Raw genomic sequence first — 23,525 nt, 5'->3', positions numbered from 1 at the left:
AGGAATGGGGGGCGGGTGTGGGCTGTGACTGTGGGTGTAGGGTGCGGGGATGGGGTGCGGGTGTGGGGTGCGGGTGTGGGGTGCGGGGTTTGGGGATGGGGTGCAGGTGTGGGGATGGGGTGCAGGTGCAGGGTGCGGGTGCGGGGATGGGGTGTGTGGTACGGGGTGCAGATGTGGGGTGTGGGTGTGGGGTGTGTAGGGTGCGGGAATGGGGTGCGGGTGTGGGGTGCGCAGAGCCCGCAGTGCCGCGCAGAGCCGCAATGGGAGCGCGGTGCGGTTCGGTGCGGTTCGGTTCGGTTCGGCCCGCAGACCGGTCGGGTTCCGCCCCTCCCCCCCCCCCCGCTCGCGGATCCCTGCGGCCGGATCGGAGCCTCGGCAGCGCCGCGCACAAATCCGGCCCAAAATGTGCCGCTCGAACCCAAATCCGAACCCGAACCCGAACCTGAACCTAAACCAGAACCGGAACTTGAACCCAAACTCAAACCTGAGCCCAAACCTCAAACTGAACCCAAACCTGAGTCCAAAGCAGAACCTGAACCTGAACCCGAACCCATCCCCGCTCCTGAACCCAAACCTCAACCCGAACCCAAACCTGAACCCAAACCCGAACCCAAAGCTGAACCCGAACCTGAACACAAACCTGAATCCAAACCTGAATCCAAACCTGAACTCAAACCTGAACCCAAACCCAAACCTGAACCTGAACCCAAACCTCAGCCCAAAGCTGAACCCAAACCTGAACCCAAATCTGAACCCAAAGCTGAACCCAAACCTGAACTCGAACCTGATCCCAAACCTGAATCCAAACATGAACCCAAACCCGAACCCAAATCTGAACCCAAATCTGAACCCAAAGCTGAACCCAAACAGAAACACAAACCTGAACCAGAACTTGAACCCAAACCTGAACCCAAACCCGAACCTGAACCCAAACCTGAACCTGAACCCAAACCTGAACCTGAACCCAAAACTGAACCTGAACCCAAAACTGAACCTGAACGCGAACCGGAACCGGAACTTGAAGCCGAACCTGAACCCAAACCCAAACACAAACCTGAATACCAACCTGAATCCAAACCTGAACCTGAACACAAACCTGAACCTGAACCTAAATCTGAACCCAAACCTGAACCCGAACCCAAACCCAAACCTGAACCCAAAGCTGAACCCAAACCCGAACCTGAACCTGAACCTGAACCCAAACCCAAACCCGCACCCTACACCCACACCCCACACCCACACCCTGCACCCCTTACTTGCACCCTATACTCACACCCCATCCCCGCACCTGAACCCAAATCTGAACCCAAACCTGATCCCAAACCTGAACCCAAACCTGAACCCAAACCTGAACCCAAACCTGAACCCAAACCTGAACCCAAAGCTGAAACCGAACCCAAATCCAAAATCAGATCCAAATGCAAACCCGAACTCAAAACCAAGCCCCCACCCATAGGGACCCCCACCAATGGGGACCCCCACCCCAATGGGACATTGGGACCCCAGTGGGACTCTGGGACATCAGTGGGACCATAATGGGACATGGGGACCCCAGTGGAATACGGGCGACCCCAATGGGACATGGAGGACCCTAATGGGACTCAGGGACATCAGTGGGACTTTGGGACCCCAATGGGACTCAGGGACATCAGTGGGACATGGGGACCCCCATGGAATACGGACGACCCCAGTGGGATGTGGAGGACCCCAATGGGACATGGAGGACCCCAATAAGGCATGGGGACCCCAATGGGGCTGTGGGACATCAGTGGGACATGGAGGACCCCAATGGGACATGGAGAACTCTAATGGGACCCCAATGGGACATAGGGACCCAATGGGACATGGAGGACCCCAGTGGGACACTGGGACATCAGTGGGACACGGGGACCCCAATGGAATACAGACAACCCCAATGGGACATGGAAGACCCAAATGGGACATGGGGCCACAATGGGACATGGAGGACCCCAATGGGATTGTGGGACATCAGTGGGACACGGGGACCCCAATGGAATACAGACGACCCCGGTGGGATATGGAGGACCCCAATGGGACATGGGGACCCTGATGGGACATGGGGACTCAATGGGACATGGAGGTCCCCAATGGGACTGTGGGACATCAATGGGACATGGGGACCCCAATGGAATATGGACAACCCCAGTGGGATGTGGAGGACCCCAATGGGACATAGGGACACAATGGGACATGGAGGACCCCAATGGGACATGGGGACACAATGGGACACTGGGACATCAGTGGGACACGGGGACCCCAATGGAATATGGACGACCCCAATGGGACATGGTGGACCATAATGGGACACTGGGACATCAGTGGGACATGAGGACCCCCACGGAATATGGACGACCCCAGTGGGATGTGGAGGACCCCAATGGGACATGGGGACCTCAGTAAGGCATGGGGACCCCAATGGGACTGTGGGACATCAGTGGGACATGGAGGACCCCAATGGGACATGGAGACCCCTGATGGGACAATGGGACATCAATGGGGCACGGAGGACCCCAATGGGACTGAGGGACATCAGTGGGACGTGGGGACCCCAGTGGGACACGGAGGACCTTGAGTGTGGAGAAGAGGCTCAGAGGAGACCTCAGTGCTCCCCAAAGCTGCCTGAAGGGAGCTGTGATGAGGAGGGTTTGGCCTGGCAACGTCCCGGTCTGCGTTCAAGAGGTCTGGGCGAGGAGCTGCGAGATGTGGGTCGGTGTGGGGGAGTGATGGTGGGGGGGGGGGGCGGTGGGATGGGGGTCTTGCAGGGCCTTTCCAACCCTGGGATTCTAAGATTCCAGGATTCTAAGATTCTATGATTCTAAGATTCTATGATTCTAAGATTCTATGATTCTGAGATTCTAAGATTCCAAGATTTTGTGATTCTAAGAATCCAAGATTCCAAGATTCTAAGAATCCAAGATTCTAAGATTCTATGATTCTAAGATTCCAGGATTCTAAGATTCTATGATTCTACGGTTCTAAGATTTTGTGATTCTACGATTCCAAGATTCCAAGATTCTATGATTCCATGATTCTAAAATTCCAAGATTCCATGACTCTATGATTCAGTGATTCTGTGATTCACTGATTCAATGATTCTGTGATTCCAAAATTCCAAAATTCTATGATTCCAAGATTCTAAGATTCTATGATTCTGAGTTTCCAAGATTCTATGATTCTGATTCTAAGATTCAGTGATTCTATGATTCCAAGATTCCAAGATTCTATGATTCAATGATTTTAAGATTCTATTATTCTAAGATTCTAAAACATTCTGAGATTCTATGATTCCAAGATTCCAACATTCGAAGGTTCTAATATTCTATGATTCTAAGATTCTAAGATTCTAAATTCCACAATTCTAAGATACTAAAATTCTAAGATTCTAAGATTCTATGATTCAATGATTCTGAGATTCTGCGACTCTGAGATTCTGTGATTCTAAGCTTTTATGTTTCTAATATTCCATGATTCTAAAATTCCAAGATTCTGTGATTCTAAGATTCCAAGATTCCGAGATTCTGAGATTCTGAGATTCTGAGATTCTGAGATTCCGAGATTCTGAGATTCCAAGATTCTGAGATTCTAAGACTTTATGATTCTAAGATTCCATGATTCTATGATTCTAAGATTTTATGAATCCAAAATTCCAAGATTCTCAGATTCTAAGTTTCTAAGATTTTAAGACTCTATGATTCCAACATTCCAAGATTCCAGGATTCTCTGATTCCAAGATTCTAAGATTCCATGATTCTGAGTTTCCAAGATTCCAAGATTCCAAGATTCTAAGATTCTAAGGTTATAAAATTCTGCGATTCTAAATTCCAAGATTCTAAGATACTAAAATTCTAAGATTCTAAGATTCTATCATTCCAAGATTCTGAGATTCTATGATTCTAAGATTCTGAGATTCTAAGATTCTAAGATTCTATGATTCTAAATTCCAAGATTCTAAGATACTAAAATTCTAAGATTCAATGATTCTAAGATTCCAAGATTCTGAGATTCTGAGACTCTATGATTCTAAGATCCTATGATTCTCAGATTCTAAGATTCTAAGATTTTAAGATTCTATGATTCCAAGATTCCAGGATTCTCAGATTCCAAGATTCCAAGATTCAAAGCTTCTATTATTCCAAGATTCTAAGATTCTGTGATTCTGAGATTCTAAGATTCCGAGTTTCCAAGATTCCATGATTCTGTGATTCTAAGATTCTGTGATTCTAAGATTCCATGATTTTATGATTCTATGGTTCTATGGTTCTAAGATTCTGAGATTCTATGATTCTAAGATTCTGTGATTCTAAGATTCAATGATTCAATGATTCCAAGATTCTGAGATTCTGTGATTCTAAGATTTTATGATTCTAAGATTCTGTGATTCTGAGATTCTAAGATTCAATGATTCAATGATTCCAAGACTCTGAGGTTCTGTGATTCTAAGATTTTATGATCCTAAGATTCGATGGTTCTGAGATTCCAAGATTCTGAGATTCTGAGATCCCAAGAATCGAAGGCTCTGCGACTCTGAGATCCCAAGATTCCGCGATGTTGTGATCCCACGACTTCATGACCCCGTGCTTCCCGGATTCCCTCGGTTTGCGGACGACACCGAGTTGTGGCGGTGGGGCTGCGTTGGCTGCGGGGCACAGCGGGGTGCGGGGCTGGGATTTGGGGTGGGGGGGGATGGGGGGGTGGGGTGGGATGGAGTGGGATGGGATGGGGTGGGGATGGGGATGGGGATGGGATGGGATGGGATGGGATGGGATGGGATGGGATGGGATGGGATGGGATGGGATGGGATGGGGGTGGGGATGAGGATGGGATGGGATGGGATGGGATGGGATGGGATGGGGTGGGATGGGATGGGATGGGGTGGGATGGGGTGGGATGGGATGAGGATGAGGATGGGATCGAATGGGGATGAAATGGGGTGGGTGGGATGGGGTGGTGTTGGGGTGGGATGGGATGGGGTGAAGATGAGAATAGAGATGGGATGGGATGGAGTGGGATGGGGATGAGGAGGGATGGGGTGGGATGGGGGTGGGGATGAGGATGGGATGGGGGTGGGATGAAATGGGATGGGGATGGAGTGGGATGAGATGGGGTGGGGGGGGGGTGGGATGGGATTGGGTGGGGTGGGATTGGGTGGGGATGGGGAGGGATGGGGATGGGGTGGAGATGAGAATAGAGAATAGAGGTGGGGTGGGATGGGATGGGATAAAATGGGATGGGATGGGATGGGATGGGGATGAGAATAGAGATGGGATGGGATGAGGATGAGGATGGGGTGGGATGGGTTGGGGGTGGGGTGGGGGGGCTGGGATGGGAGTGGGAGTGGGGATGAGGATGAGGATGGGATGAGGTGGGATGAAGATGAGAATAGAGATGGGATGGATGGGGTGGGGTGGGGTCCCAGCCCCTCATCAATCTGGGGGCGCCAGGCGTGGGGTGCCGGGTGCTGCTGTGACGGTGCTGGCAGGGCGACTCACTGCCGACCTTCTGCTCCTCCTGCCCTGCCCACAGCTGCTGATAAGGGCTGGTAAGGGCTGATAAGGGCTGATAAGGGGCTGATAGGAACTTATAGGGGTTGATAGGGACTGATAAGGGATGATAAGGGCTGTTAGGGACTGATAGGGGTTGATAAGGGGTGATAAGGGCTGATAGGGGTTGGCATGGACTGACAGGGTCTGATAAGGGATGATAGGGACTGATAGGGGTTGATAGGGACTGATAGGAGCTGTTAAGGGGCTGATAAGAGACTGGTAGGGACTGATTAGGGTCTGATATGGGACTGATATGAGGCCGATAAGGGATGATAAGGACTTATAGGAGCTGATAAGGGGCTGATAGGGGCTGATAAGAGACTGATAGGGAACTGATAAGGGCTGATAGGGACTGATAGGAGCTGATAAGGGGCTGATAGGGACTGATAAGGAGGACTGATAAAGGGCTTATAAAGAATAATAGGGGATGATAAGGGATGATAGAGGCTGATAAGGACTGATAAGGGTCTGATAGGAGTTGATAAGGGTCTGATAAGGGTCTGATAGAGGCTGATAAGGGACTGATAGGGAACTGATAAGGGCTGATAAGGGCTGATAGGGGCTGATAGGGGCTGATAGGGGCTGATAAGGGCTGATAAGGATCTGATAGGGACTGATAAGGGCTGATAGGGGCTGATAACAGACTGATAAGGGGCTGATAGGGACTGATAATGGACTGATAAGGGACTGATAAGGGCTGATAGGGACTGATAGGAGCTGATAAGGGGCTGATAAGGGCTGATAAGGACTGATAGGAGCTGATAAGGGGCTGATAATGGCTCATAAGGACTGATAAGGGACTGATAAGGGACTGATAGGAGCTGATAAGGGGCTGATAGGGGCTGATAAGGCCTGGTTGTTGCCTCCCTCGCCCTCTCCCCCAAATTGCCACCCACAATCCCCCCCTCCCCCCCCCCAAGTCACAGTGCTGAGCTGGGATCCGTTTATTGAGACCGGGGGGGTGGGGTGGGGGGGAGGGGGGATATGGGTGCTTATGGGGTGGGGGGGTTATGGGGTGGGGGGGAGGTTATGGGGTTATGGGTGTGGGGGGGTTATGGGGTATGGGGGGGAAGTTATGGGATGTGTGGGGTTATGGGGTGTGCAGTTATGGGGTTTGTGTGGGAGATTATGGGGTGGTGTGGGGGTTATGGTGTGTGTGGCGGGTTATGGGGCGTGTGGGGGCTTATGGGGTGTGTGGGGGGTTATGGGGTATAGGGGGGGTTATGGGGTGTGTAGTTATGGGGTGTGGGGGGGGTTATGGGGTGTGGGGGGGGTTATGGGGTGTGTGTGGGGTTATGGGGTGTATGGGGTTATGGGGTATGTGGGGTTATGGGGTGTGTGGGGGTTATGGGGTTTGTGTGGGGGGATTATGGGGTGTGTGGGGGGATTATGGGGTGTGGGGGGGGTTATGGGGTGTGTGGGGTTATGGGGTGTGTGGGGTTATGGGGTGTGGGGGTTATGGGATTTGTGTGGGGTTATGGGGTGTGCAGTAATGGGGTGTGTGGGGGGTTATGGGGTGTGGGGGGTTTTGGGGTGTGTGGTGTTATGAGGTGTGTAGGGTTATGGGGTGTGTGGGGTTATGAGGTGTGTGGGGGGTTATGGGATTTGTGTGGGGTTATGGGGTGTGCAGTAATGGGGTGAGTGGGCTTATGGGGTGTGGGGGGTTATGGGGTGTGTGGGGGGTTATGGGATTTGTGTAGGGTTATGGGGTGTGTGGGGTTATGGGGTGTGGGGGGGGTTATGGGATTTGTGTGGGGTTATGGGATTTGTGTGGGGTTATGGGGTGTGCAGTAATGGGGTGTGGGGGCGGTTATGGGGTGTGGGGGGTTATGGGACGTGTGGGGTTTTGGGGTGTGAGCTGTGGGTGTTGGGGCGGCGGTGCGGAACAGTGGGGCGGTGGGTGGAGCTGAGCAGCGGCCGTCTGTCCCGCGCCGTCCGTCTGTCCGGCACCGCCTGCCGTCACGGCCGCTGCGCCCCATTGCACAGAACGGCGGCAGCCACGGCGCCACCCGCACCCAAAGCGCCGCCAGCAGCCAGGACCCATAGGGACCCACAGGGACCCATAGGGACACATAGGGACACGTAGGGACCCATAGGGACCCACAGGGACACATAGGGACACATAGGGACCCATAGGAACACGTAGGGACACGTAGGGACCCATAGGGACACATAGAGACCCATAGACCCATAGGAACACGTAGGGACCCACAGAAACCATAGGGACACATAGTGACCCATAGAGACCCATAGAGACCCATAGGGACCCATAGGGAACCATAGGGACCCCATGGATACCCACAGAGACCCTTAGGGACCCCATAGAGACCCTCAGAGACCCATAGGGACCCACAGGAAACCATATGGACTCATAGAGACCTATAGGGACCCACAGAGACCCACCGGGACCCAAAGGGACCCATAGGGACCCATAGGACCTCAGAAAACCCCCATGGAGACCCCCCCTATTGAGACCCCCTATCGAGCCACCCCCATAACCCCCCCCCATATCGAGCTCCCCTATCGAGACCCCCTATCGAGCCCCCCCCTATCGAGCCCCCCCCATATCGAGCCCCCCTATCGAGACCCCCCATATCGAGACCCCCTATCGAGACCCCCCCCATATCGAGACCCCCCCTATCGAGACCCCCTATCGAGACCCCCATATCGAGAACCCCTATAGAGACCCCTCCATATCGAGCCCCCCTATCGAGCCCCCCCCATATCGAGACCCCCTATCGAGCCCCCCCCATACCGAGACCCCCTATCGAGACCCCCCCATATCGAGCCCCCCCCATATCGAGACCCCCTATCGAGACCCCCCCATATCGAGCCCCCCCCATATCGAGACCCCCTATCGAGACCCCCCCCCATATCGAGACCCCCCCTATCGAGACCCCCTATCGAGACCCCCATATCGAGAACCCCTATAGAGACCCCTCCATATCGAGCCCCCCTATCGAGCCCCCCCCATATCGAGCCCCCCTATCGAGCCCCCCCCATATCGAGCTCCCCTATCGAGCCCCCCTATCGAGCCCCCCTCATATCGAGATCCCCCCATATCGAGCCCCCCTATCGACCCCCCCCCCGCCCCGTCCCCCGGCGCAGCGCCACCCGTGGGTTCGCCCCGCCCGCTTTATTGCGCGGCGCGCAGCTCGGTGTCGAACAGCGCCGCGATGTCCAGCAGCGCCGCGCGGATGTTGCGCCCGAAGCGCTTCGAGTCCTGCGGGAACCGAACGCGGCGCCGCTGCAGCGGAGCGCAGGGACCCCCGGCCCCAAAACCCCCAACCTCAAAACCCCCACATCTGGGATCCTCAAATCTGGGACCACCGACCCTGGGACCCCCATCCTGGGACCCCCAACCCCATGGGACCCCCGGCCCCAAAACACCCAACCTCAAAACCCCCAAATCTAGGATACCCAACCCTGGGACCCCCAAATCTGGGATCCTCAAATCTGGGACCGCCAACCCCAGGACCCTCAACCCCATGGGACCCCCAAATCTGGGACCCCCAACACTGGGACCCCCGACCCCAAAACCCCCATCCTGGGACCCACAGCGTCATGGGACCCCCGGCCCCAAAACCCCCAACCTCAAAACCCCCACATCTGGGATCCACAAAACTGGGATCACCAAATCTGGGACCCCCAACCCCATGGGACCCCCAACCCTGGGACCCCCATCCTGGGACCCACAACCCCATGGGACCCCCGGCCCCAAAATCCCCAACCTGGGACCCGCAGCGCCATGGGACCCCCGACCCTGCGACCCCCAACCTCAAAACCCCCAAATCTGGGATCCCCAAATCTGGGATCCTCAAATCTGGGACCATCGACCCTGGGACCCCCAATCCTGGGACCCACAACCCCATGGGACCCCCAACCCCATGGGACCCCCAAATCTGGGACCCCCAACATTGGGACCCCCGACCCCAAAACTCCCATCCTGGGACCCACAGCGCCATGGGACCCCCGACCCTGGGATCCCCATCCTGGGACGCCCAACCCCATGGGACCCCCAACCCCAGGACCCTCGACCCCATGGGACCCCCAAATCTGGGATCCCCAAATCTGGGACCCCCAACCCTGAGAACCCCCAAATTTGGGACTCCCATCCTGGGACCCCCAACCCTGTGACCCCCATCCTGGGACCCCCAACCCCATGGGACTCCCGACCCCAAAACCCCCATCCTGGGACCCCCAACGCCATGGGACCCCCAAATCTGGGACCCGCAAGGCCATGGGACCCCCAACCCTGGGATTCCCAAATCTGGGATCCTCAAATCTGGGACCCCCAACCCCAGGACCCTCAACCCCATGGGACCCCCAAATCTGGGACCCTCAAGCCTAGGACCCCCAACCCTGTGACCCCCAACCCCATGGGACCCCCGACCCTGGGACCCCCAAATCTGGGATCTTCAAATCTCAGGACTCCCAACCCGGGCACCCACAAATCTGGGACCCCCAACCTCAGGACCCTCAACCCCATGGGACCCCCAACCCTAACCCAAATGCCCCTTCATCCCCCTCCATCCCCAACCCCCCCACCCCAAATCCCTCCCCATCCCTGCCACCCCCTCCCATCCCATCCCATCCCATCCCATCCCATCCCATCCCATCCCCTCCCATCCCCCCCCCACCCCAAATCCCTCCCCATCCCCCCCCATCCCTTCCCCCCCCCACACCCCCACCTCCCCTATCCCTGCCATCGCCAACTCCCCCCAACCCCCCCTCGTCCACCCCAAATCCCCTCCCATCCCCAACGCCACACCCCCCACCCCCATCCCCCCCATCCCTACCCCCCACCCCCCACCCCTCATCTCCCCCCATCCATACCCCCCACCCACCCCCCCATCCCCCCCATCCCCAACACCCCCCACCCCCAACCCCACCCCCAACCCCACCCCAAATCCCCCATCCCCTCTCATCCCCAACCCCCTAAGCCCCCCGCCCCAAAATCCACCCCATCCCCGCCACCCCCTCCCAACCCCCCCATTTCCCCCATCCCTACCCCCCACCCCCACCCCAAATCCCCCTCCCATCCCCTCCCATCCCCAACACCCCCCACCCCCAATCTCCCCCCCACACCCCAAATCCCCCCCATCCCCCCCATCCCCTCCCATCCTCAACCCCCACCCACACCCCCCACCCCAAATCCCCCCCCATCCCCGCCATCCCCTCCCATCCCCTCCCATCCCCAACCTCCCACCCCCAACCCCACCCCAAATCCCCAAATCCCCCCCATCCCCAACACCCCGCACCCCCAACCCCCCCCCACCCCAAATCCCCCCCATGCCCCCCATCCCCGCGCCCCCCACTCACGGTGCCGGCGCAGGAGAACTTGCTGGAGATGTGGAAGCTGACGAGGTTCTCCCCCGCGATGATGTACGACACGCCGTAGCCGTCATCGGCCACCTGGGGGGTCATGGGGCGGGGGGCTCGGCTATGGGGCCGGCGCTGTGGGGCCGGGGAGACCCCCCCGCCCTCCGCCCCATAGAGACCCGTAGCATCCAATAGCACCCCATAGACCTCACGGCAGCCCCACAGCACCCCAGAGCTCCCCAAAGCCCCCCGGAGCCCCCCCACGGACCCCATAGCATCAAATAGCGCCCCATAGCGCCCCATAGCACCCCACAGCCCCCCATAGCACCCCATAGCACCCCATAGCACCCCATGGCACCCCACAGCCCCCCATAGCATCCCATAGCATCCCACAGCGCCCCACAGCTCCCCATAGCACCCCATAGCGCCCCATAGCATCCAATAGCACCCCGAGCACCCCATAGCATCGAATAGCACCCCACAGCCCCCTATAGCACCCCACAGCGCCCCATAGCATCCAATAGCACCCCACAGCCCCCCATAGCACCCCACAGCGCCCCATAGCATCCAATAGCACCCCATAACTCCCCATAGCATCCAATAGCACCCCATAGCGGCCCATAACTCCCCACAGCGCCCCATAGCATCCAATAGCACCCCATATCGCCCCCCAGCCCCCCATAGCACCCCATAGCCCCCCACAGCTCCCCATAGCCTCCCCACGGACCCCACAGCATCGAATAGTACCCCATAGCCCCCCATAGCACCCTATAGCGCCCCATATAATCCAATAGCACCCCATAGCATCCAATAGCGCCCCATAGCACCCCATAGCACCCCACAGGACCCCATAGCATCCAATAGCACCCGACAGCCCCCCATAGCACCCGACAGCCCCCCATAGCACCCCACAGCACCCCATAGCATCCAATAGCACCCCATTGCGCCCCATAGCGCCCGATAGAGCCCCATAGCACCCCATAGAGCCCCACAGCACCCCATAGCGCCCATAGAGTCATATAGAGCCCCACAGAGCCCCATAGAGCCCCATAGCGCCCAATAGCACCCCACAGCACCCCACCGCACCCCATAGCGCCCCATAGCACCCCACGCACCCTATAGCCTCCACAGCACCCCATACCGCCCCATAGCACCCCATATCCCCCCATAGCACCCCATAGAGCCCCACAGGCCCCCCCCAGCGCCCCATAGCCTCCCCAACACCCCATATCCCCCTCCAGCCCCCCATAGCACCCCATAGCCCCCACAGCACCCCATATCACCCCATAGCACCCCATAGCACCCTATAGCGCCCCACAGCACCCCACTGCCCCCCACAGCACCCCACAGCACCCCATAGACCCCCATATCCCCCCCAGCCCCCCATATCCCGCCCAGCCCCGCAGCGCCCCCTGGCGGCGCACCGGCCCGAATCCGCCGCCGGTGGAGACGTGGCGCGGGAAGCGTTTGAGGTCGAACATGTTGAGCTGCTGCTGCGGCGTCTGGCTGGTGGAGAGGCGCCACGGCTCCGACAGCACCTGCGGGACGTCAGCGGGGCGAGCCGAGCCGAGCCGAGCCGAGCCGAGCCGAGCCGAGCCGAACCCGACCCAACTGAACCCAACCCAACTGAACCCAACCCAACCCAACTGAACCCAACCCAACCCAACCCAACCCAAGGACCCCAACCAAACCCAACTGAACCCAACCCAACCGGACCCTACCCAACCCTACTGAACCGAACCCAACCAAACCCAACCCAACCCAACCCAACCCAACCCAACCCAACTGAACCCAACTGAACCCAACCCAACCCAACCGAACCGAACCCAACCCAACCCAACTGAACCCAACCGAACCCAACCCAACCCAACCCAACCCAACCAAACCCAACCCAAACCAACCAAACCCAACTGAACCAAACCCAACCCAACCCAACTGAACCCAACCCAACCAAACCGAACCGAACCGAACCCAACCCAACCCAACCAAATCCAACTCAACCCAACACAACCGAACCCAACCCAACTGAACCCAACCCAACCCAACCCAACCCAACTGAACCCAACCCAACCCAACTGAACCCAACTGAACCCAAGGACCCCAACCAAACCCACGGCCCAAACCGACCCCAGCCGAACCCATGGACCCGAACTGAACTCACAGCCCAAATGGACCCGAACCGAACCCATGGACCCAAATGGACCCGAACCGAACCCACAGGCCCAAACTGAACCCATGGACCCCCCATCTGCCCCCATCTCCCCCCATCACCCCCCAGACCCCCATTGCCCCCTCACCCCCTATCGCCCCCATCTCCCCCATCACCCCCACCCCCCATTTCCCCCATCACCCCCCAGGCCCCCATTACCCCAAACCCCCACCCCGTACCTCCCCCCATCCCCCCCACCCGCCATCACCCCCCATCACCCCCACCCCCCTCACCCCCCATCACCCCCCATCTCCCCCCACCTCCACCATGCCCCCTCACCCCCCATCACCCCTCAGCCCCCCATTGCCCCCTCACCCTCCATCACCCCCACCCCCCATCTCCCCCCACCTCCCCCATCCTCCATCTCCCCCCATCACCCCTCAGCCCCCCATCTCCCATATTCCCCCATCATCCCCCATCACCCCCATCACCCCCCAGCCCCCCATTACCGCATCCCCCCCCTCACCCCCCATCACCCCCATCTCCCCCCACCTCCTCCTCACCCACTACCCCCCATCACCCCCCATCACCCCCATCTCCCCCCATCACCCCCCAGCCCCCCATCCCCCATCACCCCCCCATCACCCCCCATCTCCCCCCATCACCCCCCAGCCTCCCATTACCCCATCAGCCCCCCCACCCCCATCACCCACCATCACCTCCCATCACCCCCCATTACCCCATCCCCCCCCACCCCCATCACGCCCCATCGCCCCCCATCTCCCCCCACCTTCCCCTCACCCCCTACCTCCCATCACCCCCCATCTCCCCCCGTCGCCTCCCATTACCCCATCCCCCCCCCATCACCCCCCATCTCCCCCCACCTCCCCCATCTCCCCCCACCTCCCCCATCACCCCCATCACCCCCATCACCCCCCCATCGCCCCCCATTATCCCACCCCCCCCCACCCCCATCACCCCCCATCACCCCATCGCCCCCCATTACCCCCCCCACCCCCACCCCCATCACCCCCCATCGCCCCCCATTACCCCCCCCCCCACACCCCCATCACCCCCCATCGCCCCCCCGCCCCCCCCGCCGCTCACGTGATCGAGGAAGGCGGACCGCACGCCGAGGTACCGCGACGCCACGTAGAGGCAGAAGAGGTGGCGGTCGATGCCGGCGCCCGTCATGGCCAGGCGGTACAACTGCTGGTGCCGCGCCGCCGCCGCCACGAACAGCGAGCGCCGCGACGAGCGCTGCGGGACGGCGGGAGTTGGGGGCGGCCGGGGACCACAGGGACGGGGGAGCCGGAGGGACACCAGGGGGACCCAGAGGGACGGGGACCCCACAGGGATGGGGACATCATAGGGACAGGGACACCATAGGGACAGGGACACCCGGGGGACCCAGAGGGATGGGGACCACACAGGGATGGGGGCATCATAGGGACAGGGACACCATAGGGACACCATAGGGACACCATAGGGACACCATAGGGACAGGGACACCATAGGAACACCATAGGGACACCATAGGGACAGGGGCACCACAGGGACAGGGACACCAGAGGGACACCATAGGGACACCATAGGCACAGGGACACCATAGGGACACCAGAGGGACACCATAGGGACAGCGGCTTCGTAGGGACAGGGACACCATAGGGATCTCATAGGGACAGGGGCATTCTTAGGGACAGGGGCACCATAGGGACAGGGCCACCATAGGGACACCATAGGGACCCTTATAGGGACAGGGGCACCATAGGGACAGGGACACCAGGGGGACCCAGAGGGACGGGGACCACACAGGGACGGGGCATCATAGGGACAGGGGGACCAGAGGGACACCATAGGGACACCGTTAGGGACAGGGACCCCCATAGGGACAGGGGCACCATAGGGAAAGCAGAGGGATGGGGACACCAGAGGGACACCAGAGGGACAGGGACACCATAAGGACTCTAATAGGGACAGGGGCACCGTAGGGGCACCATAGGGATACCATAGGGACAGGGGCACCAGAGGGACCCAGAGGGACGGGGACCCCACAGGGATGGGGGAGCCGGAGGGACACCAGAAGGACGGGGACCACACAGGGACGGGGGCATCATAGGGACAGGGGGACCAGAGGGACACCATAGGGACCCTTATAGGGACAGGGGCACCATAGGGACACCATAGGGACACCAGAGGGACACCAGAAGGACACCACAGGGACCCTTACAGGGACAGGGGCACCATAGGGACAGGGGGACCAGAGGAACAGGGACATCATAGGGACACCAGAGGGACCCTTATAGGGACAGGGGCACCATAGGGACACCATAGGGACAGGGGCACCATAGGGACAGGGACACCATAGGGAAACCAGAGGGACCCTTATAGGGACAGGGGCACCATAGGGACAGGGACACCAGAGGGACACCATAGGGACACCATAGGGGCAGGGGCACCAGAGGGACCCAGAGGGATGGGGACCCCACAGGGACGGGGGCATCATAGGGACAGGGACACCAGAGGGACACCATAGGGACACCAGAGGGACACCAGAGGGATAGGGACCCCTATAGGGACAGGGGCACCGTTGGGACACCATAGGGACAGGGACACCAGAGGGACCCATGGGGACACCATAGGGAACCCATAGAGTCGTGGATCCCATAGGGACAGGGGCACCATAGGGACACCACAAGGACACCATAGGGACAGGGGCACCACAGGGACAGGGACCCCATAGGGACCCACATAGGGACACCGTTAGGGACAGGGACCCCCATAGGGACAGGGACACCAGAGGGACACCAGAGGGACTCTAATAGGGACAGGGGCACCGTAGGGACACCATAGGGACAGGGGCACCATAGGGACACCATAGGGACAGGGACCCCCATAGGGACAGGGACACCATAGGGACACCATAGGGACACTATAGGGACCCTTATAGGGACAGGGGCACCGTAGGGACAGGGACACCATAGGGACACCATAAGGACAGGGGCACCGTAGGGACCCCATATGCCCGATGACCCCACATGCCCTGTGACCCCACATGCCCCATAACCCCAAGTGCCCCGTGACCCCATATGACTTCTGACCCCCATATGACCTCTGATCCCCATATGACCAATGACCCCCATATGCCCTGTGACCCCAATAGGGCCGATGACCCCATACGGCCTCTGACCCCTATAGGGACGTTAACCCCATATGGCCTCTGACCCCAAATGACCTCTGACCCCCCATAGGGACGATGACCCCATATGGCCAATGACCCCATATGACCTGTGACCCCCATATGCCTGATGACCCGACACGCCCTCTGACCCCACATGCCCCATGACCCCACATGCCCTCTGACCCCATATGACCGCTGACCCCCATAGAGCCGATGACCCCATATGGCTTCTGACCCCACACGCCCCGTGACCCCACACGCCCTGTGACCCTATATGACCAATGACCCCTACAGGGCTGATGTCCCCTGTCGGGCCGGTGACCCCATTGTGCCCTCTGACCCCACATGCCCCGTGACCCCACATGCCCCATGACCCCATGTAGCCTCTGACCCCTATAGGGCTGATGTCCCCTATCGGGCTGGTGACCCCAGATGCCCTCTGACCCCAGACGCCCTCTGACCCCACATGCCCCATGACCCCATATGGCCTCTGACCCCTATAGGGCTGATGTCCCATATCAGGCCGGTGACCCCATATGACCTTTGACCCCACACGCCCCATGACCCCAGACGCCCTGTGACCCCATATGACCTCTGATCCCCATAGGGCTGATGTCCCCTATCGGGCTGGTGACCCCATATGACCTTTGACCCCAGACGCCCCCTGACCCCAGACGCCCCCTGACCCCATATGACCTCTGATCCCCATAGGGCTGATGTCCCCTATCGGGCTGGTGACCCCATATGACCTCTGACCCCATATGCCCTGTGACCCCATACGACCAATGACCCCAGATGACCTCTGACCCCTATAGGGCTGATGTCCCCTGTCAGGCCAGTGACCCCACATGACCTCTGACCCCACATGCCTTGTGACCCCACATGACTTCTGACCCCTAGAGGGCTGATGTCCCCTATTGGGCCAGTGACCCCATGTGCCCTCAGACCCCACACGCCCCGTGACCCCAGGCGCCCCCTGACCCCACACGCCCTGTGACCCCACATGCCCTCTGACCCCTATAGGGCTGATGTCCCCTCTTGGGCCGGTGACCCCACGTGCCCTCTGACCCCAGACGCCCCGTGACCCCAGATGCCCTCTGACCCCACACGCCCTCTGCCCCCAGACGCCCCGCGGCGCCCCGTCTCACGCCGTGCTGCGGGTCGGCCATGCTGCGCACGAAGGCGCAGGACTGCGCGGTGCAGGAGCGGACCGTCTCGGTGCGGCCGGCGCGGAACAGCCGCGTCATCGACGCCTCGTACGTCAGGCAGAAGCCGCCCTTGTCCTGGGGACGGACAGCGCGCCGCCTGCCCCACTGCCGCCCCACTGCCGCCCCATAGATGTCCCACAGCTGCCCCAGAGCGGCCCCAAGAATATCTCATAGCTGCCCCATGAATGTTCTATAGCTGCCCCATGAATATCCTATAGCTGCCCCATAGCTGCCCCGTAGCAGCCCCATAGATGCTGCCCCATAGCTGCCCTATAGCTGCACCATAGCTGCCCCATAGCGGCCCCATAGATGTCCCATAGTAGCCCCATAGCGGCCCCATGAATGTTCCATAGCTGCCCCATGAATATCTCATAGCTGCCCCATAGCTGCCCCATAGCTGCCCCATAGAATATCTCATAGCTGCCCCATGAATATCCTATAGCTGCCCCACAGCTGCCCCATAGCAGCCCCATAGAATATCTCATAGCTGCCTCATGAATATCCTATAGCTGCCCCATAGCTGCAACGTGACTGTCCCATAGCTGCCCCACAGCTGCACCATAGCTGCCCCATAGCTGCCCTATAGCTGCCCCATAGCAGCCCCATAGCTGCCCTATAGCTGCCCCATAGCGGCCCCATGAATGTTCTATAGCTGCCCCATGAATATCCTATGGCTGCCCCATAGCTGCAAGGTGACTGCCCCATAGCTGCCCTATAGCTGCCCCATAGCAGACCCATAGCTGCCCCATAGCTGCCCTATAGCTGCCCAATAGCTGCCCCATAGCTGCCCCATAGCAGCCCCATAGCGGCCCCATGAATGTTCTATAGCTGCCCCATGAATATCCTATGGCTGCCCAATAGCTGCAAGGTGACTGCCCCATAGCTGCTCCATAGCTACCCAATAGCTGCCCCATAGCTGCCCCACAGCTGCCCTATAGCTGCACCATAGCAGCCCCATAGCTGCACCATAGCTGCCCCATAGCTGCCCCACAGCTGCCCTATAGCTGCCCCATAGCTGCCCCATAGCAGCCCCATAGCTGCCCTATAGCTGCCCCATAGCTGCCCTATAGCTGCCCCATAGCTGCCCTATAGGACCTGTCCCATAGCTGCCCCACAGCTGCACCATAGCTGCCCCATAGCAGCCCCATAGCTGCCCTATAGATGTCCCACAGCTGCCCTATAGCTGCCCCATAGCTGCCCCATAGCTGCCCCATAGCTGCCCCATAGCAGCCCCATGAAAGACCCATAACTGCCCCATAGTGGCACCATGAATGTTCCATAGCTGCCCCATAGATGCTCTATAGATTCACCATAGCTGCCCCATAGCTGCCCCACAGCTGCCCCATGAATGTCCTATAGCTGCCCCACAGCTGCCCCATAGCTGCCCCATAGCTGCCGCATAGCTGCCCTATAGATGCACCATAGCTGCCCCATAACAGCCCCATAGATGCCGCATAGCTGCCCCATGAATGTCCTATAGCTTCCCCATATCTGCCCCATAGCTGCCCTATAGGTGCACCACAGTTGTCCCATAGCTGCCCCATAGCGGCCCCATCAATGCCTTTTGTCCGCCTTTCTTCCTCCCCACTTTCTCCCCACTTCCACCCCACTTCCACTTCCTCCCACTTCCTCCCCACTTCCTCCCCACTTCCACCCCACTTCCTCCCCAATTCCTCTCCATATCCTCCCCACACCCTCCCTACTTCTGCCCCACACTTCTGCCTTTCGTCCTCCCTACATCCTCCCCACTTCCTCCCCACTTCCTCCCCACTTCCGCCCCACTTCCTCCCCAATTCCTCTCCATATCCTCCTCACACCCTCCCTACTTCTGCCCCGCACTTCTGCCTTTCTTCCTCCCTACATCCTCCCCACTTCCTCCCCACTTCCTCCCCCCATTTCCTTCCCACTTCCTCCCCCCTTCCTCTCCACATCCTCCTCACACCCTCCCTACTTCTGCCCTGCACTTCTTCCTTTCTTCCTCCCTACATCCCCCCCACTTCCTCCCCACTTCCTCCCCACTTCCTCCGCACTTCCTCCCCTCACCCGGAAGTGGGCGAGCTGCAGGGCGATCTGGATGAAGGCGTCGGGGCTGACGCGGCAGCGTTTCATCAGCCCCTTCCCGAAGGTGTCGAACTGGAAGCAGCAAAAATCCACGTCGTCCGCCAGCGCCTTCGCCACGGCGTACGAAGCGTCGATGGCCGCGCAGCACTGCGGGGGCACGGGGGGGTCAGAGGTCAGCGGGGGGTCGTGGGGTCAGCGGGGGTCATGGGGTCAGCGGGGGTCATGGGGGGTAACGAGGGGTTATGGGGTCATGGGGGTCATGGGGGTAGTGAGGGGTTATGGGGGATTATGGGGGTCATGGGGTCATTGGGGGTCATGGGGTCACCAGAGGTCATGGGGTCAGCGGGGGTCATGGGGGGTAATGAGGGGTTATGGGGTCATGGGGGTCATGGGGGTAGTGAGGGGTTATGGGGGGTTATGGGGGTCATGGGGTCATTGGGGGTCATGGGGTCACCGGAGGTCATGGGGTCAGCGGGGGTCATGGGGGGTAATGAGGGGTTATGGGGTCATGGTGGTCATGGGGGGCAATGAGGGGTTCTGGGGGTCATGGGGTCATTGGGGGTCATGGGGTCACCGGAGGTCATGGGGTCAGCGGGGGTCATGGGGTCAGCGGGGGTCATGGGGGGTAACGAGGGGTTATGGGGTCAGCGGAGTCATGGGGGGGCAATGAGGGGTTATGGGGTCATGGGGGGTAGTGAGGGCTTATGGGGGATTATGGGGGTCATGAGGTCATTGGGGGCCATGGGGGTCATGGGGTTATCAGGGGTCATGGGGGGTAACGAGGGGTTATGGGGTCATGGGGTCATTGGGGGTAATGGGGGTCATGGGGTCACCAGGTGTCATGGGGTAATTGGGGGTCATGGGGGGCAATGAGGGGTTGTGGGGTCATGGGGGGTTATGGGGGGTTATGGGGGGTTATGGGGGGCCTAAGGGGGCAATGGGAGTCATGGGGTCATCGGGGGTCATGGGGTCATGGGGTCATGGGGTCATGGGGTAACTGGGGGTCATGGGGGACAATGAGGGGTTATGGGGTCATGGGGGGTTATGGGGTCAGCAGGGGTCATGAGGTCAGTGGAGGTCATGGGGGGCAATGAGGGGTTATGGGGTCATAGGAGGTCACAGCGTTTGGGGTCAGAGCACTTTGGGGTCACAGTGCTGTGGGGTCACAGTGTTATGGGGTCAGAGCATTTTGGGGTCACAGTGTTTGGGGTTGCAGTGCTATGGGGTCAGAGCACCTGGGGGTCGCAGTGTTTGGGGTCAGAGCACTTTGGGGTTGCAGTGCTATGGGGTCACAGCATTATGCAGACATGGTGCTATGGGGTCACAGTGCTATGGGGTCAGAGCACTTTGGGGTCAGAGCACTTTGGGGTCAGAGCACTTTGGGGTCACAGCGCTATGCGGTTGCATTGTTTGGGGTTAGAGCACTTTGGGGTCAGAGCACTTTGGGGTTGCAGTGCTATGGGGTCTCAGTGTTTGGGGTTGCAGTGTTTGGGGTCAGAGCACTTTGGGGTCGCAGTGTTTGGGGTCAGAGCACTTTGGGGTCAAAGTACTTTGGGGTCACAGTGTTTGGGGTTGCAGTGTTTCGGGTCAGAGCATTTGGGGTCAGAGCACTTTGGGGTGGCAGCGTTTGGGGTCACAGCATTTGGGGTTGGAGCACTTTGGGGTCACAGTGTTTGGGGTCAGAGCATTTGGGGTCAGAGCATTTGGGGTCGGAGCACTTTGGGGTCGGAGCATTTGGGGTTGGAGCACTTTGGGGTCGGAGCATTTGGGGTCAGAGCATTTGGGGTTGGAGCACTTTGGGGTCAGAGCACTTTGGGGTCGGAGCATTTGGGGTCAGAGCACTTTGGGGTCAGAGCACTTTGGGGTCGGAGCATTTGGGGTCAGAGCACTTTGGGGTCGCAGCGTTTGGGGTCGGAGCACTTTGGGGCTGCAGCATTTGGGGTCAGAGCATTTGGGGTCGGAGCACTTTGGGGTCTCAGTGTTTGGGGTTGCAGTGCTATGGGGTCGGAGCACTTTGGGGCCGCAGTGTTTGGGGTTGCAGTGCTATGGGGTCGGAGCACTTTGGGGCCGCAGCGTTTGGGGTCAGGCACCTCGTCAGGGATGTCCCAGCGCAGGCGCTGTGGGGCCGCCAGCCGCTCGTCGGGCTCCCCCAGGCAGTGCCCGCCCTCGCCGTAGCCCAGCACGAAGGCGTCCGTGGCCAGCATGAACTGCAGGGGGAGCGCGGCCCTATAGGCGGCCCTATAGACAGCCCTATAACCAGCCCTATAACCAACCCTATAACCAACCCTATAACCAGCCCTATAACCAGCCCTATAGACAACCCTATAGCCAGCCCTATAACCAGCCCTATAACCAGCCCTATAAGCAGCCCTATAACCAGCCCTATAACCAGCCCTATAAACAGCCCTATAGCCACCCCTATAGACAACCCTATAGCCAGCCCTATAAGCAGCCCTATAAACAGCCCTATAGCCAGCCCTATAGCCAGCCCTATAACCAGCCCTATAAACAGCCCTATGACCAGCCCTATAGACAACCCTATAACCAACCCTATAACCAGCCCTATAACCCAGCCCTATAACCAGCCCTATAGACAACCCTATAACCCAGCCCTACAACCCAGACTTATAACCCAGCCCTATAACCCAATCCTATAACCCAACCCTACAACCCAACCCTACAACCCAGCCCTACAACCCAGCCCTATAACCCAGCTCTACAACCCAATCCCACATCCCAACCCCAAATCCCAACCCCAAATCCCAGCCCCCACATCCCAACCCCACACCCCAATCCCACATCCCAACCCCAAATCCCACCCCACATCCCAACCCCAAATCCCAGCCCCACATCCCAGCTCCACACCCCAATCCCAAACCCCATAACCCTACATCCCATCCTACATCCCAGCCCCACATCCCCCCCACACATCCCAGCCCCACATCCCACCCCACATTCCAACCCCACACCCCAACCCCAAATCCCAGCCCCACATCCCACCCCATTTCCCACCCCGCAACCCAACCCCACACCCCAACCCCAAATCCCAGCCCCACATCCCACCCCAAATCCCATCCTACAACCCCAGCCCCACATCCCAACCCCACACCCCACATCCCACCCCACACCCCAACCCCACATCCCACCTCACATTCCATCCTACATCCCAACCCCACAACCCAACCCCACACCCCAACCCCACACCCCACAACCCACATCCCAATCCCACATCCCACCCCACATCCCATCCCACATCCCACCCCAAATCCCAACCCCAAATCCCAACCCCACACCCCACAACCCCACAGCCCCCCCACATCCTGGAGCCCCCCAGCCTTTCCCTGCCCCCCAACAAGGTGCCCAACTTGGGGTCCCCATTTCGGGGGTGGCCAATGGGGGTCCGCACTCTGGGGGTCCCCACTCTGGGTCACCCAATGGGGGTCTCCACTCTGGGGGCTCCCAATGGGGGTCCCCACTTCAGGGGTGCCCAACTCGGGGTCCCCACTTTTGGGGTGGCCAATGGGGGTCCCCATCCTGGGGTTCCCCATTCTGGGTCACTCAGTGGGGGTCTCCATTCTAAGGGATCCCAATGAGGGTCCCCACTTTGGGGATGGCCAATGGGGGTCTCCATCCTGGGGGTTCCCAATGGGGGTCCCCATTCTAGGTCACCCAATGGGGGTCTCCACTCTGGGGGCTCCCAATGGGGGTCCCCACTTCAGGGGTGCCCAACTCGGGGTCTCCACATTGGGGGTCTCCATTTAGGGTCGCCCAATGGGGGTCTCTATGGGGGTCTCTATGAGGGTCCCCACTGCAGGGGTGCCCAACTCGGGGTCCCTGCTCTGGGGGTCCCAATGGGGGTCTCCATCCTAAGGACTCCCAGTGGGGGTCCCCACTTTGGGGGTGGCCAATGGGGGGGTCTCCATCCTGAGGGTCCCCATTCTGGGGGTCTCCATTCTGGTGGTCACCCAACAGGGGTCCCCCCATCAAAGCGGGACCCCTCACCCCCAGGAGCCCCCACACGGGGTGCTTTGTGCCTGCGC

General features: G+C 59.3%; 1 protein-coding gene across 1 annotated transcript in view; it reads right to left on the bottom strand.

The window, feature by feature from the left end:
* Positions 1-8,685: 8,685 nt before the first annotated feature.
* CPT1B (carnitine palmitoyltransferase 1B) overlaps positions 8,686-23,525 on the bottom strand; it is a 34,117-nt gene continuing 19,277 nt past the window's right edge. The window contains exons 12-18 of the mRNA XM_090124942.1: positions 21,576-21,692; positions 19,468-19,632; positions 17,365-17,499; positions 14,143-14,295; positions 12,311-12,424; positions 10,887-10,979; positions 8,686-8,787 (exon numbers count right to left, since the gene is read on the bottom strand). Of these exons, the coding sequence (XP_089981068.1) occupies positions 8,701-8,787; positions 10,887-10,979; positions 12,311-12,424; positions 14,143-14,295; positions 17,365-17,499; positions 19,468-19,632; positions 21,576-21,692 (864 nt within the window). The 3' untranslated portion in view covers positions 8,686-8,700. The remainder of the gene's footprint in view (positions 8,788-10,886; positions 10,980-12,310; positions 12,425-14,142; positions 14,296-17,364; positions 17,500-19,467; positions 19,633-21,575; positions 21,693-23,525) is intronic.

This window comes from Phasianus colchicus, chromosome 1 (genome assembly GCF_987193195.1).
Source record: "Phasianus colchicus chromosome 1, bPhaCol1.hap1.1, whole genome shotgun sequence".
NCBI lineage: Eukaryota > Metazoa > Chordata > Aves > Galliformes > Phasianidae > Phasianus > Phasianus colchicus.
Note: the sequence above shows the minus strand (reverse complement) of the source record. Positions and strands in the feature narration are given on the sequence as shown.